The sequence below is a fragment of the Geotrypetes seraphini genome, chromosome 2 (genome assembly GCF_902459505.1).
Source record: "Geotrypetes seraphini chromosome 2, aGeoSer1.1, whole genome shotgun sequence".
Lineage (NCBI taxonomy): Eukaryota > Metazoa > Chordata > Amphibia > Gymnophiona > Dermophiidae > Geotrypetes > Geotrypetes seraphini.
This window is the reverse complement of record NC_047085.1, coordinates 198,315,852-198,332,333: the sequence shown is the minus strand read 5'-3', so window position 1 is coordinate 198,332,333 and position 16,482 is coordinate 198,315,852. Positions and strand designations below refer to the sequence as shown.

At 43.6% G+C, this 16,482-nt stretch overlaps 1 protein-coding gene across 4 annotated transcripts in view; it reads left to right on the top strand.

Moving 5' to 3' along the window:
- The window catches only part of HIVEP1 (HIVEP zinc finger 1), a 365,398-nt gene that overhangs the window by 315,315 nt on the left and 33,601 nt on the right, over positions 1 to 16,482 (top strand). For all 4 annotated transcript variants that reach the window (XM_033934667.1, XM_033934663.1, XM_033934665.1 and 1 more), the window contains one exon: positions 743 to 844. In XM_033934667.1, the coding sequence (XP_033790558.1) occupies positions 743 to 844 (102 nt within the window). The remainder of the gene's footprint in view (positions 1 to 742; positions 845 to 16,482) is intronic.

The following is a 16,482-nucleotide window of genomic DNA, read 5'->3' as shown; positions in this document are numbered from 1 at the left end:
GGAGAGAGTAGGCATACCTCCTGCCAATTTTCTCTCATGCTGCATTTGTCAGGGGTCGTGGGGGAGGGCCATCATCGGTAGTAGGGGACTTTTTTCTTTTTTTTAATGGAACAGATATTTTGCATGTATAACACGCAAAATATCTGTCCCATATCTGAAAAAAAAAAACAAAAACAGGCATAACTGTTGGTTTTTCCTATCAGTAAAAAACCCTTTTTTTTCAATAGCCAAGTGATGTTAGTGCATCAATCACTTGGCTACTTTGCATGGGGTTTTAGCTATTATGCATTGCCAGATCGGAAAATGGGCGATTGAGGGGAAAAACATGCAGTGGGCTGTTTTTTTATGAACTGGGTTAGTAAAAGTGATAGTCACTAAAGCTGTGAAAACAGGTTTAGTGACAATCACTGACTTTAGTGCATCTATAGCCCTATGTGCCTTCCTTCCCTACTTGCATACCTGTTAAAAACTAATGGAAGACTGAAGAAATCTCTACGTTTGATTTCAAATAAAATAAAAATGGGCATTTGTCGCAGGGCAATCGCTACTGTGGCTTTGTAAAAGGAGCCCTTAGTTAGATCACATCTTTTCCATAGTAGCTCAAAGTGAGTTACATTCAGGTACAGCAGGTATTTTCCTATGCCTTTGAGAGCTTATCTAAATTTTGTATTATTTTAGACAAAGTATAGTCATTTTATTTCTGTGTGTATGTTTAATTTAAAATATAAACTTTATTTTAAAGGTAATTTGACAAAACATATGAAGTCCAAGGCACATGGCAAGAAATGTTTAGATATGGGAATCTCAGTTGGACTAACAGACGAGCAAGATAAAGAAGAAGCTGGTATGGCTGTTTTTTTTTACGTTACAAAGTGTTAACTTATTTCTTCCCCATCTGTTATTAAATCTAGTGCATGCAGATCCTCCTCTTCCCTTCCCTTATCCAACACAGTATACTAGGGTTGATAGTGCAGTAGCTAATTTGCTAGGCCTTTGTTTATATTTAAGTAAACATATTTTGAAATTTTATTTTTAAAATGAGCATGTCAAGGTTGAGAGAGCAATTCTGTAAACAAGGTGCTGACATTTAAATGCACATAGGCAGGACAGGTATGGCTCCCACTTAGGCACATAACTTACAGAAGACTGTAAGTTATGCATATTTCTGTTGTATTTAGGTGTCTGCATTTGGGCCCAGATTCTATAAAAGATGCGTAGAGTTAGGCGCCTAGATCGGCATGCCTCGCCTATCTAGATCCCTCCAGGGATTCAAGAAAAGGTTAGATCAGTTCCTGCTGAACCAGAACGTACGCAGGTAAGGCTAGTCTCAGTTAGGGCGCTGGTCTTTGGCCTAAGGGCCGCCGCGGAAGCGGACTGCTGGGCACGATGGACCACTGGTCTGACCCAGCAGCGGCAATTCTTACGTTCTAACTTACCCCTTCTTTTACAAAACCACACTGCCAAGTAGCGAGAGCTAAATGCCAAGCTGTTCAAAGGCATAGAATGGGTGGCTCAACATTTAGCACATGCTGCTCGGCAGCGCGGCTTTGCAAAAGGGGGGTTATTTAAAAAGCTTAATTTTCATCGATAGCAAGCAATTAGCAATACATAATTGGCTTAAATTAAAATCAATCGCTTTCTAGGTGCCTAACTCAGTAGGTGCCTACCATGTTCATCTAGGCACCTAGTCCAAGGCACCTACCAGAAAGTGGTTATAGTTAAGGGTAGATCATAGTTGTGTTTTGTGTATAGACGCCTAAATTGGACTTAGGCAGTGGTACTTAGGCCAAGAAAACCCTGGCATAAAGGTTTTGATATCTACTAGTGCCTAATCCCAATTTAGGAATCCATAGGCACGGTTCTATAAACAACGCCTAACTTATGATCGACATGCGCTATGTACCATGTTCCTTGGCGCCATGTGTTAGGCGCCATTTATAGAATCGGGACCTTAATGCCAGCTCTATGGTTGGTGTGGGTTTCTATATGTTAAGTGCATTGATAATGGGTTATGTTAGTATTCTGTAGTAGAACCTAGGTGCCTACCACCCACCCCATAGGGCATAGAAATGAAGACACCCTGTTATAAGAATTGCCCAAATTGTGATTTGAAAATTGCAATATATGAGTTACATAGCTAGCTGATCACAGATTGTTTTAAAAATTCTGCTCATCCCCAAAAATTGAGTCAAAGTTCAAATTGAAGGACTTCAGAAAGGATACAGAGTGGATATGGTCCAGAAAAGGATTACGGAAAAGATTCAGGGTCTGCATCAAAAACCCTGTGAGGTAAGATGAGGGCTTAAAAATGTATAACTACAGAATTCAGGGAAGCGCGGGATAAGCAGGTGGGATCTCTTAGAAGAAGAGATAAATGGTTATTGCGGATGGGCTGTTTGGCCTTTATCTGCCATCATGTTTCTATGTTTCTTTCTTAAATAGATGTTTAAATGGGGTAAAGGGAATGGGACTTGTACACGTATACCACTTTTTTGTGGTTGTAAATTCAAAGTGGTTTACTTATATATAGGTACTCATTTTGTACCAGAGACAATGGAGGATTAAGTGACTTTCTCAGGGTCACAAGGAGCAGCACTGGGATTTGATCCTACAACCTCTGCTACTCGAATGTAAGAACTAATGTACCAGAATTAAACCCTTTTCAACGGAAAAATTATTCTATACGTATATAATATACTTAGTTGTCTCAACGCATATATGAGTGCTTTTCTCACAGGGATCCTCAGATTGCCATATGAGTAATATAACTCAAATGTCCACAATCTTTATCGATCCTCCACCCTCATTTTTCAAAATATATCTCTGTGACATTCCACTAAAACCATCCTTTCCCTTGGAGCAAACTCCATTTACCCCTACCCTCTGTCTCCTCATATATATTTAATGTTGAGATTTTGTTTTATTTTGTTTTCTTGGTGAATTGCCTTGATTCAGCATTTTAACAGTTGGCAGTATATAAGATATTTTAATAAAGTGAAGGGTCCTCCCAAAGGTTTTCAAGAGATAAGAACATAAGAATAGCCTTACCGCATCAGACCAATGGTCCATCAAGCCCAGTAGCCCGTTCTCACGGTGGCCAATCCAGATCACTAGTACCTGGCCAAAACCCAAGGTATAGCAAGGGCAAGCAGTGGCTTTCCACGTGTCTTTCTCAATAACAGACTACGGACTTTTCCTCCAGAAACTTGTCCAAACCTTTCTTAAAACTAACTAAGCTATCCGCTCTTACCACATCCTCTGGCAATGCGTTCCAGAGCTTAACTATTCTCTGAGTGAAAAAAAAAAATTCCTCATATTGGTTTTAAAAGTATTTCCCTGTAACTTCGAGTGTCCCATAGTTTTTGTAATTTTTGACGGATTGAAAAATCGATCCACTTGTACCCGTTCTACTCCACTCAGGATTTTGTAGACTTCAATCATATCTTCCCTCAGCCATCTTTTTCCAAGCTGAAGAGCCCTAACCATTTTAGTCTTTCCTCATACGACGGTAGTTCCATCCCCTTTACCATCTTGGTCGCTCTTCTTTGAACCTTTTCTAGCGCCACTATATCTTTCTTGAGATGAGACCAGAATTGAATGCAATACTACAGTTGAGGTTGCACCATGGAGCGATACAGGGACATTATAACATTCTTAGTCTTGTTAACCATCCCTTTTTTAATAATTCCTAGCTTCCTATTTGCTTTTTGGCCGCTGCCGTACATTGGGTGGAAAATTTCATCGTATTGTCTACAATGACAACCAGATCCTTTTCTTGGGCGCCAGTCTCACAATGGGTTGGCAATGTCCTTAGTAATCTAATCTGTTTTTGAATAACTGAGAACTTTAAGATACCTTTGGCCTTTGCTATTAGAGCACACATGCCAAACACAAGGCCTGCGGGCCAAATCCGGCCCATCTGGCCTTTTTATGTGGCCTGCAGCAATGTTTCTGAACTTCCCCTTCTCACAGCCCAGCGTGTCTTCCCTCCCATGCCAGTCTGATGTCACCATCATGCTGGAAAGTCTGCTGGCCTCAGCAGTGTTGTCCTTGGCTCCCCTTCCCGCTTTCCGTCTGCCGTGGTCCACCTGGGCAGAAACAGGAAGTTGCACGTCATTGGATACGGACCACGACAGTCGAAAAGCAGGAGGGGGAGCTATGTACAACATTGCTGAATTGCCAAAGCCAACAGATTTTTTTGCTTGGCAGTGACAATGCACTGGCACAGGAGGGAAAGACATGCTGGGCTGTGAGGAGAGAGGGCCGGCGCTGGAGGGAAAGACATGCTGGGCTGTGAAGAGAGAGAGATGAAGGGAGAGAGGTTGGGCCTGGGGTGGTGTGAAGTAAGAAGGAAACGGATATTTAAGGGAGAACTGTTGGGAAGAGAAAGGGAGAAATGGTGGACCTGGAGGGATGGAGGCAGTCAGACAGGAGGAGAGATGGGATGGGGCAGTTGGGAAGAGAAAGGGAAAGAAGTTGGATCTAGGGAAGGGAGGGAGAAATGTTAGGCTTGGGGGTGGAAGGGAGAAAAGGCAGCATCTCTTTTTTTCCTTCCATCTCATTCTTCAGCATGAAGGGGAGGGAAGAAGAACAATAGAAAAGAGAGGGAGCAAAATGTTGGACCAAGAAGAGAGAGGAGGAGAGATGGAAGGAAATAGGAGGCTGGGAAAGGAGTGAGATGGGAAATGGGAGAGCTACAGAATAAAATAAGATGGGAAATTGATAGGTAGCTGAAAATTTAAAAAGAAGGTGAAGGATGAGAGGGTGAGATTTGAGTGGACAAAATCAGAAAAGAAAAAAGGAGAAAACTTGAAAGGGAAAAATCCATTTATTGGAGACAGGGACTGAAGCAAGAGAAAAGAGGAGAAAAAAATGGATAGCAGACACTGGAAAGAGAATTAGAAGATAGACAAAATCAGAAAGAGAAACTGGGACCAAAAGCAAAATGACCAGACAACAAAAGGTAGAAAAAATAATTTTATTTTCTATTTTGTGATTACAATATCTCAGATTTGAAATGTGTATCCTGTCAGAGCTGGTGTTAGACAGCAAGCATGAACTAGAACCTAAAAGAGAGAGGAAAAGTCTTTTAAAAAAAAATTTATTTTGTATGTAACACGTAGCCGGCATGGGGTTGGAGAGGTTGTATCACTATACTTCTATTAAGACTAACCCCCTCCTTTGCTGGCACATAGCATAGGTTTTGGCGCCGGCAGTGATTGATCCGATGCTCATAGAAGTCCTGTGAGTGTCAGAGCAGCTGCCGGCGCTGGGGCCCACACTGTACGTTAATAAAAGAGAGGGTAAGTATCTTAATAAAAAAATTGGTCCGCGATTTAGCCTGTGTTTTAGATTTCAGCCCCTTATGTGATTTATATACATAGTCTAAAAAAGTATTTTTTAACCACAGAGCTGATCTGTTGGTGATAAATTATTTACTATCCAATATCACTCCGAGAAGTTTGATATTCCTGAATCTGCTGCAGGAGAAGTGTAGGAGTCTGTGCCACTGCTATTAGAGAGTGATTTTGTAACTGACCTAATGTCTTGCAGTTTCTAGACTGGACTATTGCAACTCTTGTCTACATTAAGCTCCCACAGAAACAGCTACAAAGATTATAATGTATTCAAAACAAGGTTGCTAGACTAGTGGATATCTTGGGAGCTAGAAAATAAGTGCAAGGATATTACTTTCTTTGCATTGGCTCCCCATAGAGGGACAGACTAAATTTAAGAGTATTTTATTTGACCTTTAAAGTTGTGAATAGAATAGCATTGTATTGTTTAGGGAACAGGTTGTAATCTTACCTCCCAGGACATGTACTTTGATACATAAAGAGGGGATATTGTAAATTCCAGGGAGAGCTATGGCCAGCCTAGAAAAATCGGTGAAAATGGCTTTTTCCCTAGCAACAGCAGCAGATGAATCCAGAGACCAATGGGATAGCTCACATCTACCAGCAGGCGGAGATAGAGAAACTGATTAACAGGTGGTCTTATTGCCTGGCACTCCTCCTGTCTCATCAGTATAGTATTCTCTATCTCCCAGCAGGACAAGGTCGCTATTCACCTAGCTCCTGGATTCTGGCTGTGGCTGGAAACTTAATTTCTCCTGTTGAGATTTTCTCTTCAGTGAGACAGGGGTGTCCGGCTGAACGGTGCCGGCTTTAGGGGTTACACCTGGGCCCCCCCAGGTCCCTGCCTCACCCTCCCTCCTATGATAGAGGGTCTATTTAGGTCTCTATTTTTTCTTCTTTCCCTGGAAAAAAAAAAAAGAAAAGAAAAAAAGAGAGAGACTGCATCTGCTTTCCCTGATTGGGTACTCTCAGTGGTGCTCAACTTGTTCCTGCCGGCGTCTAACAGCCCTGTGAGCCGGGTTGTGAGTATGCCTTTTTTGCCTTGCAGTTGCAAGTTCTATTTTCTGGTGGTTAGTGTTGTGTTGGGTTCTTCGGGGGACACGGTGGCTGTGCGGTCGAGTGGTTTGCCTGATGTTTCTTTGTTTCTCATCGGCTAAGTTTTGGTGAGCGGTACATATTTTACAGTTAGTGGAGGCTCATTTTCTTTTTTGCATATGTTTGCGTGAAGAGAGCCCCTGCATTATAGTTTGGGCTCGATTATGAGGAGCCGCTGCTTTCCCGCGCGCGGGAGACGCATGGTGTTTGACTGTGGGGGCAGGGGTGAGTACTTGCATTTACAGCGGGTTTCGCTGAGGCTGCCCTTCGCTCGGCTTGTACCGCGGCGGTGGTCGGACGCTACTGGGTGTACGCTGTTTATGGAGCCCGTGCCTTTCCGCGGGCTGGTGGATCGCACTGGTGCTCCGACGCTGACAGACGCGCTGCGGCGTTCTTGTGGTCTGTTTCAGCGGCTTCCTTCTCTCTGCGCCTTCCGGTCTCCTTGTTTTGCCCTCCCAGTTGCATAGAGCCGGCGAAACAGGCTCAGGCTTGTTCTCTTGCTCGGCTGAGCGCGTCACAGTGTGGCTTGAGTTTCTGCTTGCCGCGGCTGTGTTTGCTTCCCTGGCTGAGAGCCGCGGTCTTTCAGTGAACAACGGTCTAAAAAAAAAAACAAAAAACAACGCTCCTGCACTGGGGGGGGGGGGGGGGGCGTTCAGAGGTTTCCCTAGTAGCTGGCTTCTATGGGCTCTTCCATGGCTTCTAGGCCTCTTGGTCAAATGCGAAGGAAGTTGCTTGCAGTTTTCTCCTGCTTTCATGAGATATTGGGGCCCGGTATGTGGAGGTCTCCCGAGTTCATTAATTTGCCGCGCTGGCGTTATCTCCTGTGGGTTCGCTGCAGGCCCATTAGAGTGCGGTTTTGGCTCTGTTCTTCACCACCCAGTTTCGGCTTCCCTCCATCCTGGGTTGGTAGAAGCCGTGTCTCATGGTACAACTTGAGCCAGTCGCAGGAGAGTTCCCAGTTTTTTTTTCTTTTGGGGATCTCTTCATCTCTCTCGAGGTCTCACCTGGGTGACACTATGTACGTTTGGCAGTTCCTTATTCTTGGTGCCATTGTTGCTGCGCGGACGGTGTCTGGTGGCACTGTTGTACTGCTTCCTACCCTTTCAAGCTGTTTAGGGACATATTGGCTATTTCCGAGTTCCATCGGGCGTAACAATCTTTTCTGTATAGCGTTCCAGAGTCTACGGCCGGGGTGTCCCATCATTTGCCTTCCCTGGGCCACATGGAACTGCACACACGCTGTCAGCTCTTTCGGCTTTCTCATGGACAGGGAGCAGTCATATGGGCAGGTCACGACGCTGTTGTCTGATACCTGTTAAGTTGCTGTGGTTGTCAAAGGGCGGTAAGTATAGCTTCTTGCTGGCAGCTAGTGCGTATTCCCTTTCTAAGCCTTACGTATTTCGCCCCCATGGCAGGGAGTTGGTACTGTTTTCATGGTTACAGTATATTCCTCTTTACATTGGGAAACTTGATTTTTCCTAGGAGAATCTTCTTGCAGATCCTACCGTCTCATCCTGCCATTCCCTGACCTTCTGCACTTCATTCTGAGGGGATCTTGACTTCTTCCAATGACTCTTCAGGCTTTCTCATTAGGAGGAAGACTCTAATGTCTGATCAGTGGGCTGTAAGGATTTTTCCGGATGCTTGCATCTTTGCATCCTCCTCCGGTTTCCAGTTCGTTCTTGGAGTCTCTATGTTTTGTGTTTCCCTTTTCAGTGTTACTGGTCCTCAGGACAGTTCTTGTAGTTCTTTGGGAACTAAGGGACGTAGTTCCACTTCCTGCATGGTGCCCGAGACGGGGGCATTGGGCAGGCTGGATCCCATTCTGCTGAATTAGTGTCTCGGGGTTGCACATTTCTGCAGACAACCTGGGAGTATATTTACATTTTCTCTAGGGACTCCGCATCGGCACTTAGTTTGCCTGCCTCTCTTAAAGCGGCGCTTCCGGTTTTGGCAAATGCCATTTCGCCTACCCAAGGCTTCACGAACGTTTTAGGTGATGTGGGCGGTGGTACCGTTTTGGCGCTACCGGGCGATTCATCTAATTTCTTCTTGACTGCCTGCTTGATTCGGATGACTTCCAGTCGGGCCATTTGACTGACGAGAAAAGGGTGGTATCTTTTCCTCGGTTCTTTACACATGCATCTTCGAATTTGCACAGCGCTCTTTTCTCCTGTTCTGTTTATTGGTATATCGGGGTAATGTTTTTCTTTATATAGGAGAGACATGTGTTTCTTTCCAGAGACTTAGGCATGGGGTCTCGGTCTCAGATTGGTATTCTTCTTCGCTTACCATGACCAATAGTATAGGATTCTGTACGGTTTCTGGGATCCATATTGCTGACTCCACTGGGACCTTCGACTTGCTTTCCCCTTCTTATGCTTCAGCAGTCACTTTTGTTCCAGTGGTTCCCGGTATCTCAGGGCTCCAATTATTTGGTATGCTCCTCATGCATCGCTCTGTATGATTGGGTGGCTCAGCGCGGTTCTCTTTTCACGGTATGCCTCGGTCTTTGCTGGTCTAGCTCATGACCAACGACCACCCAGGGCTGTCGGGTTGGGGGGCTTGGTGGCTTCCATCCTCAGCTCCAGGAGTCTGGTCTTCGGAGGCGACTCAGTACCTGTTCATTCTTCTACTCTTGATCAGGGTCAGGCTATCTTTCTGGAGCTTCAGATCATTCTTCCGGATTGCCGCTGAGGGTCCTTTTGGTCAGTATTAGGATGGGGGTCTTTCTCTACAGATTGGGCAGTAGGTGTTCTACTCAGTTGGCAGGTGAAGTTGGTCTGCTTCATTGGGTGGACTCTCGTCTTCGTCTTCTGTTGGCAGATCCTTTTTTGGATCAGGATAAGAGTGTGGATAGACTTTTTCTCCATGGAATCTGAGCATGGGCCATTTCTTGGATGTGACTGTGTACAGCGCTGTGTACGCTCTTGAAAGTGTGCATGTTAGTACTAGTATAATCTTCTGCATCCTGGGTATTGTGATTTGTGGCTCAGGCGTTCTAGCTCCTTTTAGGAAAGCGAGATCTCCTTGACCTGGACCGCATGGCCCCGTCTCTCAATTCTACTCTTCCTAGCTTCTTCGGCGGGCCCAGGGAGTGGGAGTTAGAGGGGGTTGCTGCATGGCTCCTTTCTCGCCTCTGCCTTCTCCTTTTCAGTGTTTTCCGCTGGCTGATGATGGCTTGGATTTGCCATCTCGAGCTCGCCTTCCGGGCACAGTGTGTGTAGAATCCCTGGATTGACGGCGCCTTCCTTCCTATGCGGATTTGATGAGTCTTTCGACAGCTGGACTAAGAAGTTTCCTGGCGTCTCCGGCTTTGCCCGCCTAGGGTCCGATCCACATGGATATTTGTACTACGACCTAGTTTTTTTTGGATAATCTTGGCTGACGTGTACGGGTTATGCGAAGAAAGTTGTTTCTTCTCTTATCCAGGTGCTACGGACATCTTCTCCTGTGTCTTCTGCTTCCTTTTGGAGGGTTTTCCTTTCTTGGGTGCTTCTTCACGTTTGAACCACTCCAGAGTTCCTTTTTGGCACAAGTGTATTGCCAAGGGCTTAGCGTTCTATGCCCTTCAGCTTCTGGTGCCATTCTTGGCTTGTTACAAGGGCTAGGTATATGGCTCTTCGCTGACTTCTCAGCTTCCTGTAGTTCAGTTCCTAATCAGAGTGCGGTATATTCATGCGCCTCTTAAAAAGCCCTGTTTGGAGTACAATCTTCACGTACTTCTTCTAAGTTTACCGAAGGCTTCATTTAGCCTTGTCTTTTGGGACTCTAAAGAGCTGTGCCGTTGAACATGGGGTTCCTTGTGGCCATGGCTTCAGCTCTGCAGTTGCTATGTTGCAGGCCTTGTTCAACAGGGATTCCTATTTCTGATTTCCGCCATATGGGGTATCAGTTCGGATGGTACCACTATTTCTTTCTAGGGGGGTGTCATCCTTTCTTTTACGTCATGCTCGCTTTTCCTTCCTTCTTCCTGGGAGGAGAAATTGGGAGCAGTGCTTTTATTCAATGCATTTTTTGTTACGTATGTAGCGTTCTCCGTGAGCTCGGTTTCTAACAACTTTTAGTTGTTTATATCTCCTTTTTGTATTCTTCAAGGGACGCCTCATGCATATGGCGGCGTCCGAAGCCTCCATCGCTCAATGGGTCCAGGAGGACATTCTTTATGCTTGCCTGCTGGCAGGGAAGCGGGTGGCGATTGAACTTCATGACCATTCCGCTGGAGCAATGGCTACTTCTTGGGCTCGGCCCAGAGGTTTTTTCCTTGGAGGAGATTTGTCTCGCGGCTAATTGGTCTTCCGAGAGTGCCTTCTCTCCGCGTTTCTGCATGGATGTGCGGGCACATGCGATAGGGGCGTTTTGGTGCTTTGGTTGTTGCGGAGGCGGCGTTTGCTTCCCACCCAGATTGAGGATTGCTTTGCTACATCCCATTGGTCTCTGGATTCATCTGCTGCTGTTGCTAGGGAAGGAAAAATTATGTTCTTACCTGTTAATTTTCTTTCCCTTAGACGCAGCAGATGAATCCAGAGCCCCACCCTTTCTGGTATTTGGTTGTCGGTTTTTTCGTGTGGGACTTTCGTGATTGGTTGTTGTTGATGGTTGTATTCTGTATCGTTGCCTTTTGCGATTTGTTCTGGGAAAGAAGTTTTTTACATGCTATGCCTATTGATGGTTAAATGTGCTTGGGCAAGGAGCTATACTGATGAGACAGGAGGAGTGCCAGCCAATAAGACCACCTGTTAATCAGTTTCTCTATCTCCGCCTGCTGGTAGATGTGAGCTATCCCATTGGTCTCTGGATTCATCTGCTGCGTCTAAGGGAAAGAAAATTAACAGGTAAGAACATAATTTTTCCTTTTCTGTTATAGTGCAAAAGATTTGGAATAACTTTCCCGATTATGAGTTATATTTACTGAACAGTGCTTCTGCATTACTTCTTGCCAACGTGCATTAGGGCGTGTTATTTGCCACAGGTCCCATATTGAGAGTAATTCTAAAAAGTGGGTGTTAACATCTATCCACCCACCAATTATGCAAGTAAATGTTAAGAATAATGACATATAAGTGCATATTTGTGCATATACAAACATAAATGCCAAAAATCTGCCTAAATGCTATCCTGTAAATATGCGATTGTTTCAACAGCAGCGGTGGTTCCCTGTCTTTGTTTCATGAAAATACATTTAAAGCAGTGGTCTCAAACTCAAACCCTTTGCAGGGCCACATTTTGAATTTGTAGGTACATGGAGGGCCGCAGAAAAAATAGTTAATATCTTATTAAAGAAATAACAATTTTGCATGAGGTAAAACTCTTTATAGTTTATAAATCTTTCCTTTTGGCTAAGTCTTAATAATAATATTGTAATTTATAGCTAAAGAGACATATGATCAAGAAACTGTTTTATTTTACTTTTGTGATTACGATAAACATACCGAGGGCCTCAAAATAGTACCTGGGGGGCCGTATGTGGCACCCGGGCCGCGGGTTTGAGACCACTGATTTAAAGAATGGTTGGTTAATTCATCTGTGCTGGAAGACTTTTGTCATATAATTATTGTGCATTAAAAAGTCCAGTGATCTCCAATGCAGCCTTATTTGGCAATACGGTCACATTAGGCATATTTTTTTATTGATAAACTTTGAAACTTTTGTTTCTTGGTGCTAGCTGTTGCTTCTAGTATACACATATCTTATATAGGGTGTATCTGACAGCTGGGTATATACATAGGTAGAGTCTGGGCAAGACTCACACACTTTATAGAATGCACTTATATCTCCATTATTTAGGCATGAAACACCAGCTGGTATGAGTGTTCATGCTTAAATTATAGGTGCATATTTCACCTTTTACATTACATTAGGGATTTCTATTCCGCCAATATCTTGCAGTTCAAGGCGGATTACAAAAGAATTATCAAGGAAGTATTACAACAAGAACTTAAAAAAAAAAAGAAATTTGGTCATTTTCAAAGAGAGTAGGAAATGAGTATGGTTATTTGTTTGGATTAGTTGGCTTTAGTGAGAGGTGGTGTTTGAAACTTGCTGTGTTATTTCTTTTTTCAGGGATTTCTTGAAGAGTATGGTCTTTATTTCTTTTCTAAAAGTTTTATAGTCTAGGGATGCCATCAGTAGATTGGTGATTTGGTTGTTTAGTTTGGCTGCTTGAGTGGCTAGGAGGCCATCATATAGTATTTTCCATTTGACCTCCTTAATTGGGGGGTATGAGAATGGGGTGTGAGTTTTCCTTTGTCTGGTTGATGTGTTGTGGATGAGGCAGTTATTCAGATAGTTTGGACTGTGTCCGTATAAAGTCTTAAATAGTAGACAGTAGAATTTAAATTGTATTCTTGCTGGGATTGGAAGCCAATGCAATTAGAGATATTCTGTAATGTGGTCATGTTTCTTCAGTGAGAGCTGTGTTTTGGATAGTTTGTTGTTGTTTTGTTATAGTTGCAGGGAAGGGAGATAGAGGATGTTACAGTAGTCAAGTAGGCCTAGTATTAGGGACTGAACTATGAGCTGGAATTGTGTTTTCTCGAAGAATTTCCGGACTTGTCTTAAGTTTCTCATAACTGAGAATGATTTTTGTATTGTTTTATTGATTTGCGGTTGCATGGTGCAGCATCTGTCGATTGTTATTCCTAGTAATTTTAGGATGGCTTGTATGCGATGATTTCAATGTTGGTTATGGTTGGTATTTTGTTGTTTTCTAGGAGGATGAATTTAGTTTTATCTGAGTTCAATTTCAATTTGTGATCTTTCATCCAGGTTGCTACTGATATTAGTGTTTGGAGTATTGTGTTTGTCATGGAGAGTTTTGGTTGATCGAAGGGTATGAGAATGGTAATGTCATCTGCATATCTGTAGGAGGTTATGCCTTGTTTGTCCAGGTGTGAGCTGAGGGAGGCTGTATAGAGATTGAAAAGAGTCTGGGATAGAGGGGATCCTTGGGGAACTCCGCAGGGGTTTGACCAAGGTTCAGATTTTTCTTTGTCTGATTTTATTCTTTAGGTTCTTGATTTAAGGAATCCTTCAAACCATGAGTATATCTGTGATACCTATTGTATCTAGGATTTGTAGTAGTATGTTATAGTCCACCAGGTCGAACGCAGCGGTCAGGTCTAGTTGTATGAGCATCATTTTTTTTCCTGTGCTGAGATGTTCTCTAGCTGTGTCCAAGAAAGATCCTAGGAGTGTTTCTGTGCTGAAGTTGTTTCTGAAGCCGGATTGCATGGGATGGAGTATGTTTTGGTTTTCTAGGTAATTGGAGAGGAATTTGGCAACTAGTCCTTCTATTATTTTGACATAGAGTGGAATAGAGGCAATGAGTCGGTAGTTGGCTGTTTGGTCTATCGGTCCTTTGGGCTCTTTGAGGATTGAGGTGATGATGATTTCGCTGAGGTTGGTTGGGTAGTGGCCGTTTGAGCGAGATTTATATCCAATTTAGAAGAAGAGCGTGGAATTTTGTGCTGGATGTTTTTAGGAGATATGGTGGACAGTTCTTGAGGTCATAGGATGCATGGCTGTATTTTTTGTAGTATTTGTTGAATTTGGGCCATTGAATGTTGGGGAAATGAGACTATATTCTGTCTGCTGCAGTAGAATCTCTATCTGTGGGGATAATTGAGTATTCGTTAGGATGGTAGAGGTGTCATTGATGGTAGCCCTTGCATTAGTAATTTTATTTTGGATGTGTTCTGCTAATAGAGTGGGTGAGGGAGGAGTAGTATTGTTAGTGGTCTGGTAGGATTTGGTGTCAGGGTTTTTAGAATTTAAAAAAAGTTTTTTGGTGTCTTGGGTTTCAGTGCCTATTAGGTTGGTGTAATGTGCTTTTCTCTTGTCCTTTAATTGTGATTTGTATTGTTTGTTGATTTTTTTTTCCAGGCGGATTTTGTAAGATCCGAATTCGATTTTTTCTCCATTTTCTTTCTAGTCGTCTACATTGTCTATTGAGTTGTAGCAGTTCGGAGTCAAACTATTTATCTGATCTACTGGTTCTGGTTTTGGTTTGCAGTGGTGCTAGATCATCAAGGGTTTTGGAGTATAGTCTTTCCCATTGTAAGATGAAGTCCTCTGAGTTGTTTTCTAGAATTGTTTCATCTATTTTAGACTAGAATATGGAGGATTTGATGTGTTTGCGTGAGGCGTATGTTACTTTATTGAGTTTTATTATAGTTTTTTTGTTTTTGGTCCAGTTGATGTTGAAAGTATAAGTGTAGTGGTCTGACCAGATGGATCTGGACCATGTTCCATTAGATGTATGTATTTCTGTTAAGGATAGTTGGTGGGTCATGAAGGCTGTGATATCAAGTTGGTGGCCTTTTTCATGAGTTGTATGTGGATTTAGCATTTGGAAGGACAAGGCTTTGAGAAATGAGAAAAAGTTGTCTACTTGTTTGGATGATTGATCTTCTAGGTGTAGATTTAGATCTCCTAGGAGTAGGTTGCTATTAGTGAGTTTTGGTATATGAAGTCTTCCACTTCGGTTCTTGCTAAAGACCAGTTTCCTGGCGCTATGTAGCAGAGCATGCAGTTTAGTGTGTCTTTTAGTGTGGTGCTAGAGAGTTGGCAAACTAATAGGTCCATGTATGGGTTAGAAATTTTTTTCAATTATATTAAGGGTTAGGTCTTGTTTGATTAAGATTGCTAGGCCTCCGCCTCTTTTTTTCGCTCTGCAGACTACTGTAATTTTGTATCCTGTGGGCAGACTTCAGTTATTCTGGGGTCTGTGTCGGAGGTTAGCCAAGTTTCTGTGAGGAAAAGACAGTCCAGGTTTTCATGTGTTATCCAGGTTTTTATAAGCTCTGTTTTTGGACCTAGCGCTCTGATATTTAAGTAGGCGCATTTGAGTGTGGTTATCTCTGTGTGATAGTTGTGAGTTGTATTTGGGTATATAAGTGATTTGGGGTGCCGGTGTGGTTTAGTCTTCGTGTGTGTTGGTCTTTTTCCCCATGCTGTGGTAATGGAATGTAGAGTGTTAGATTGTAGGTTTGAATTTCTGTCACTTGACGTTCTCCTATTTTGGAGGAGTTTTATTTATATTTGTAGCGGGTGTTGGGAGGAGGTTATTAGCTGCTGTCTTCCAGCTGGTTAAAAGAAGGATTAACAGTAGGACGTGCTGGGCTTGTGAGGTTAGCTTCATTTTTTTTTGGTGCTTGGTGGTAGATGATAGTTGGTGGAAGGGTCTTTGGTGGTTTGGCTGCTGTTTTTCAGTTGTTTTTACTTTTGGTAGTGTTGTGGGGGTGGGTCGCTTCGCAAAGGCGCTCGCTAAGGTACCTTCAACAGCGCACCGAACGGCAGTGCGCCATTAGGCGCTGAGCCTTTGATTGGCTCAGCGTAGTTCTGTCGTGTGTGGGGAGTGACGGAGTGCGCTCCCACGCCGGCAAGTCTCCATGTCTGCTCCTGGATCCAGGGATGTCGGGCCAATTAAATTAAAAAGAAAAACGGGTTGGGAGACTCACTGAGCCTTCCAACTGGCTAAGCATAGTTTCGTCGGGTGAGGGGAGGGGCGGAGCCTCCCTATCCACTCCTGGATCCAGCGATGTCGGGCTAATTAAATTAAAAAGAAAAACGGGTGCTGGGAAACTCGCTGAGCCTTACAACTGGCTCAGCGTAGTTCTGTCGGGTGAGGGGAGGGGCGGAGCCTCCCTGTCCGCTCCTGGATCCAGCGATGTCGGGCCAAGTAAATTAAATTAAAAAGAAAAACGGGTGCTGGGAGACTCGCTGAGCCTTCCAACTGGCTAGTAAATAGGTGCCATGAAGGCACCCTGTTATATAATTACCTCCTTTATGTACTATTGAGTACAGGCAGTCTCCAAGTTACAGACAACCAACATAAGTAGGACTTATACTTAAGAACGTGGTCATGGCTTCATTTGATTTCACTGAGCAGTATTTCCAGTGGCATAGACTCCTACACTTCTCCTGCAGCAGATCCAGGAATATCAAACTTCTCGGAGTGATATTGGATAGTAAACTAATTTATCACCAACAGATCAGCTCTGTGATTAAAAAATGCTTTTCTAGACTA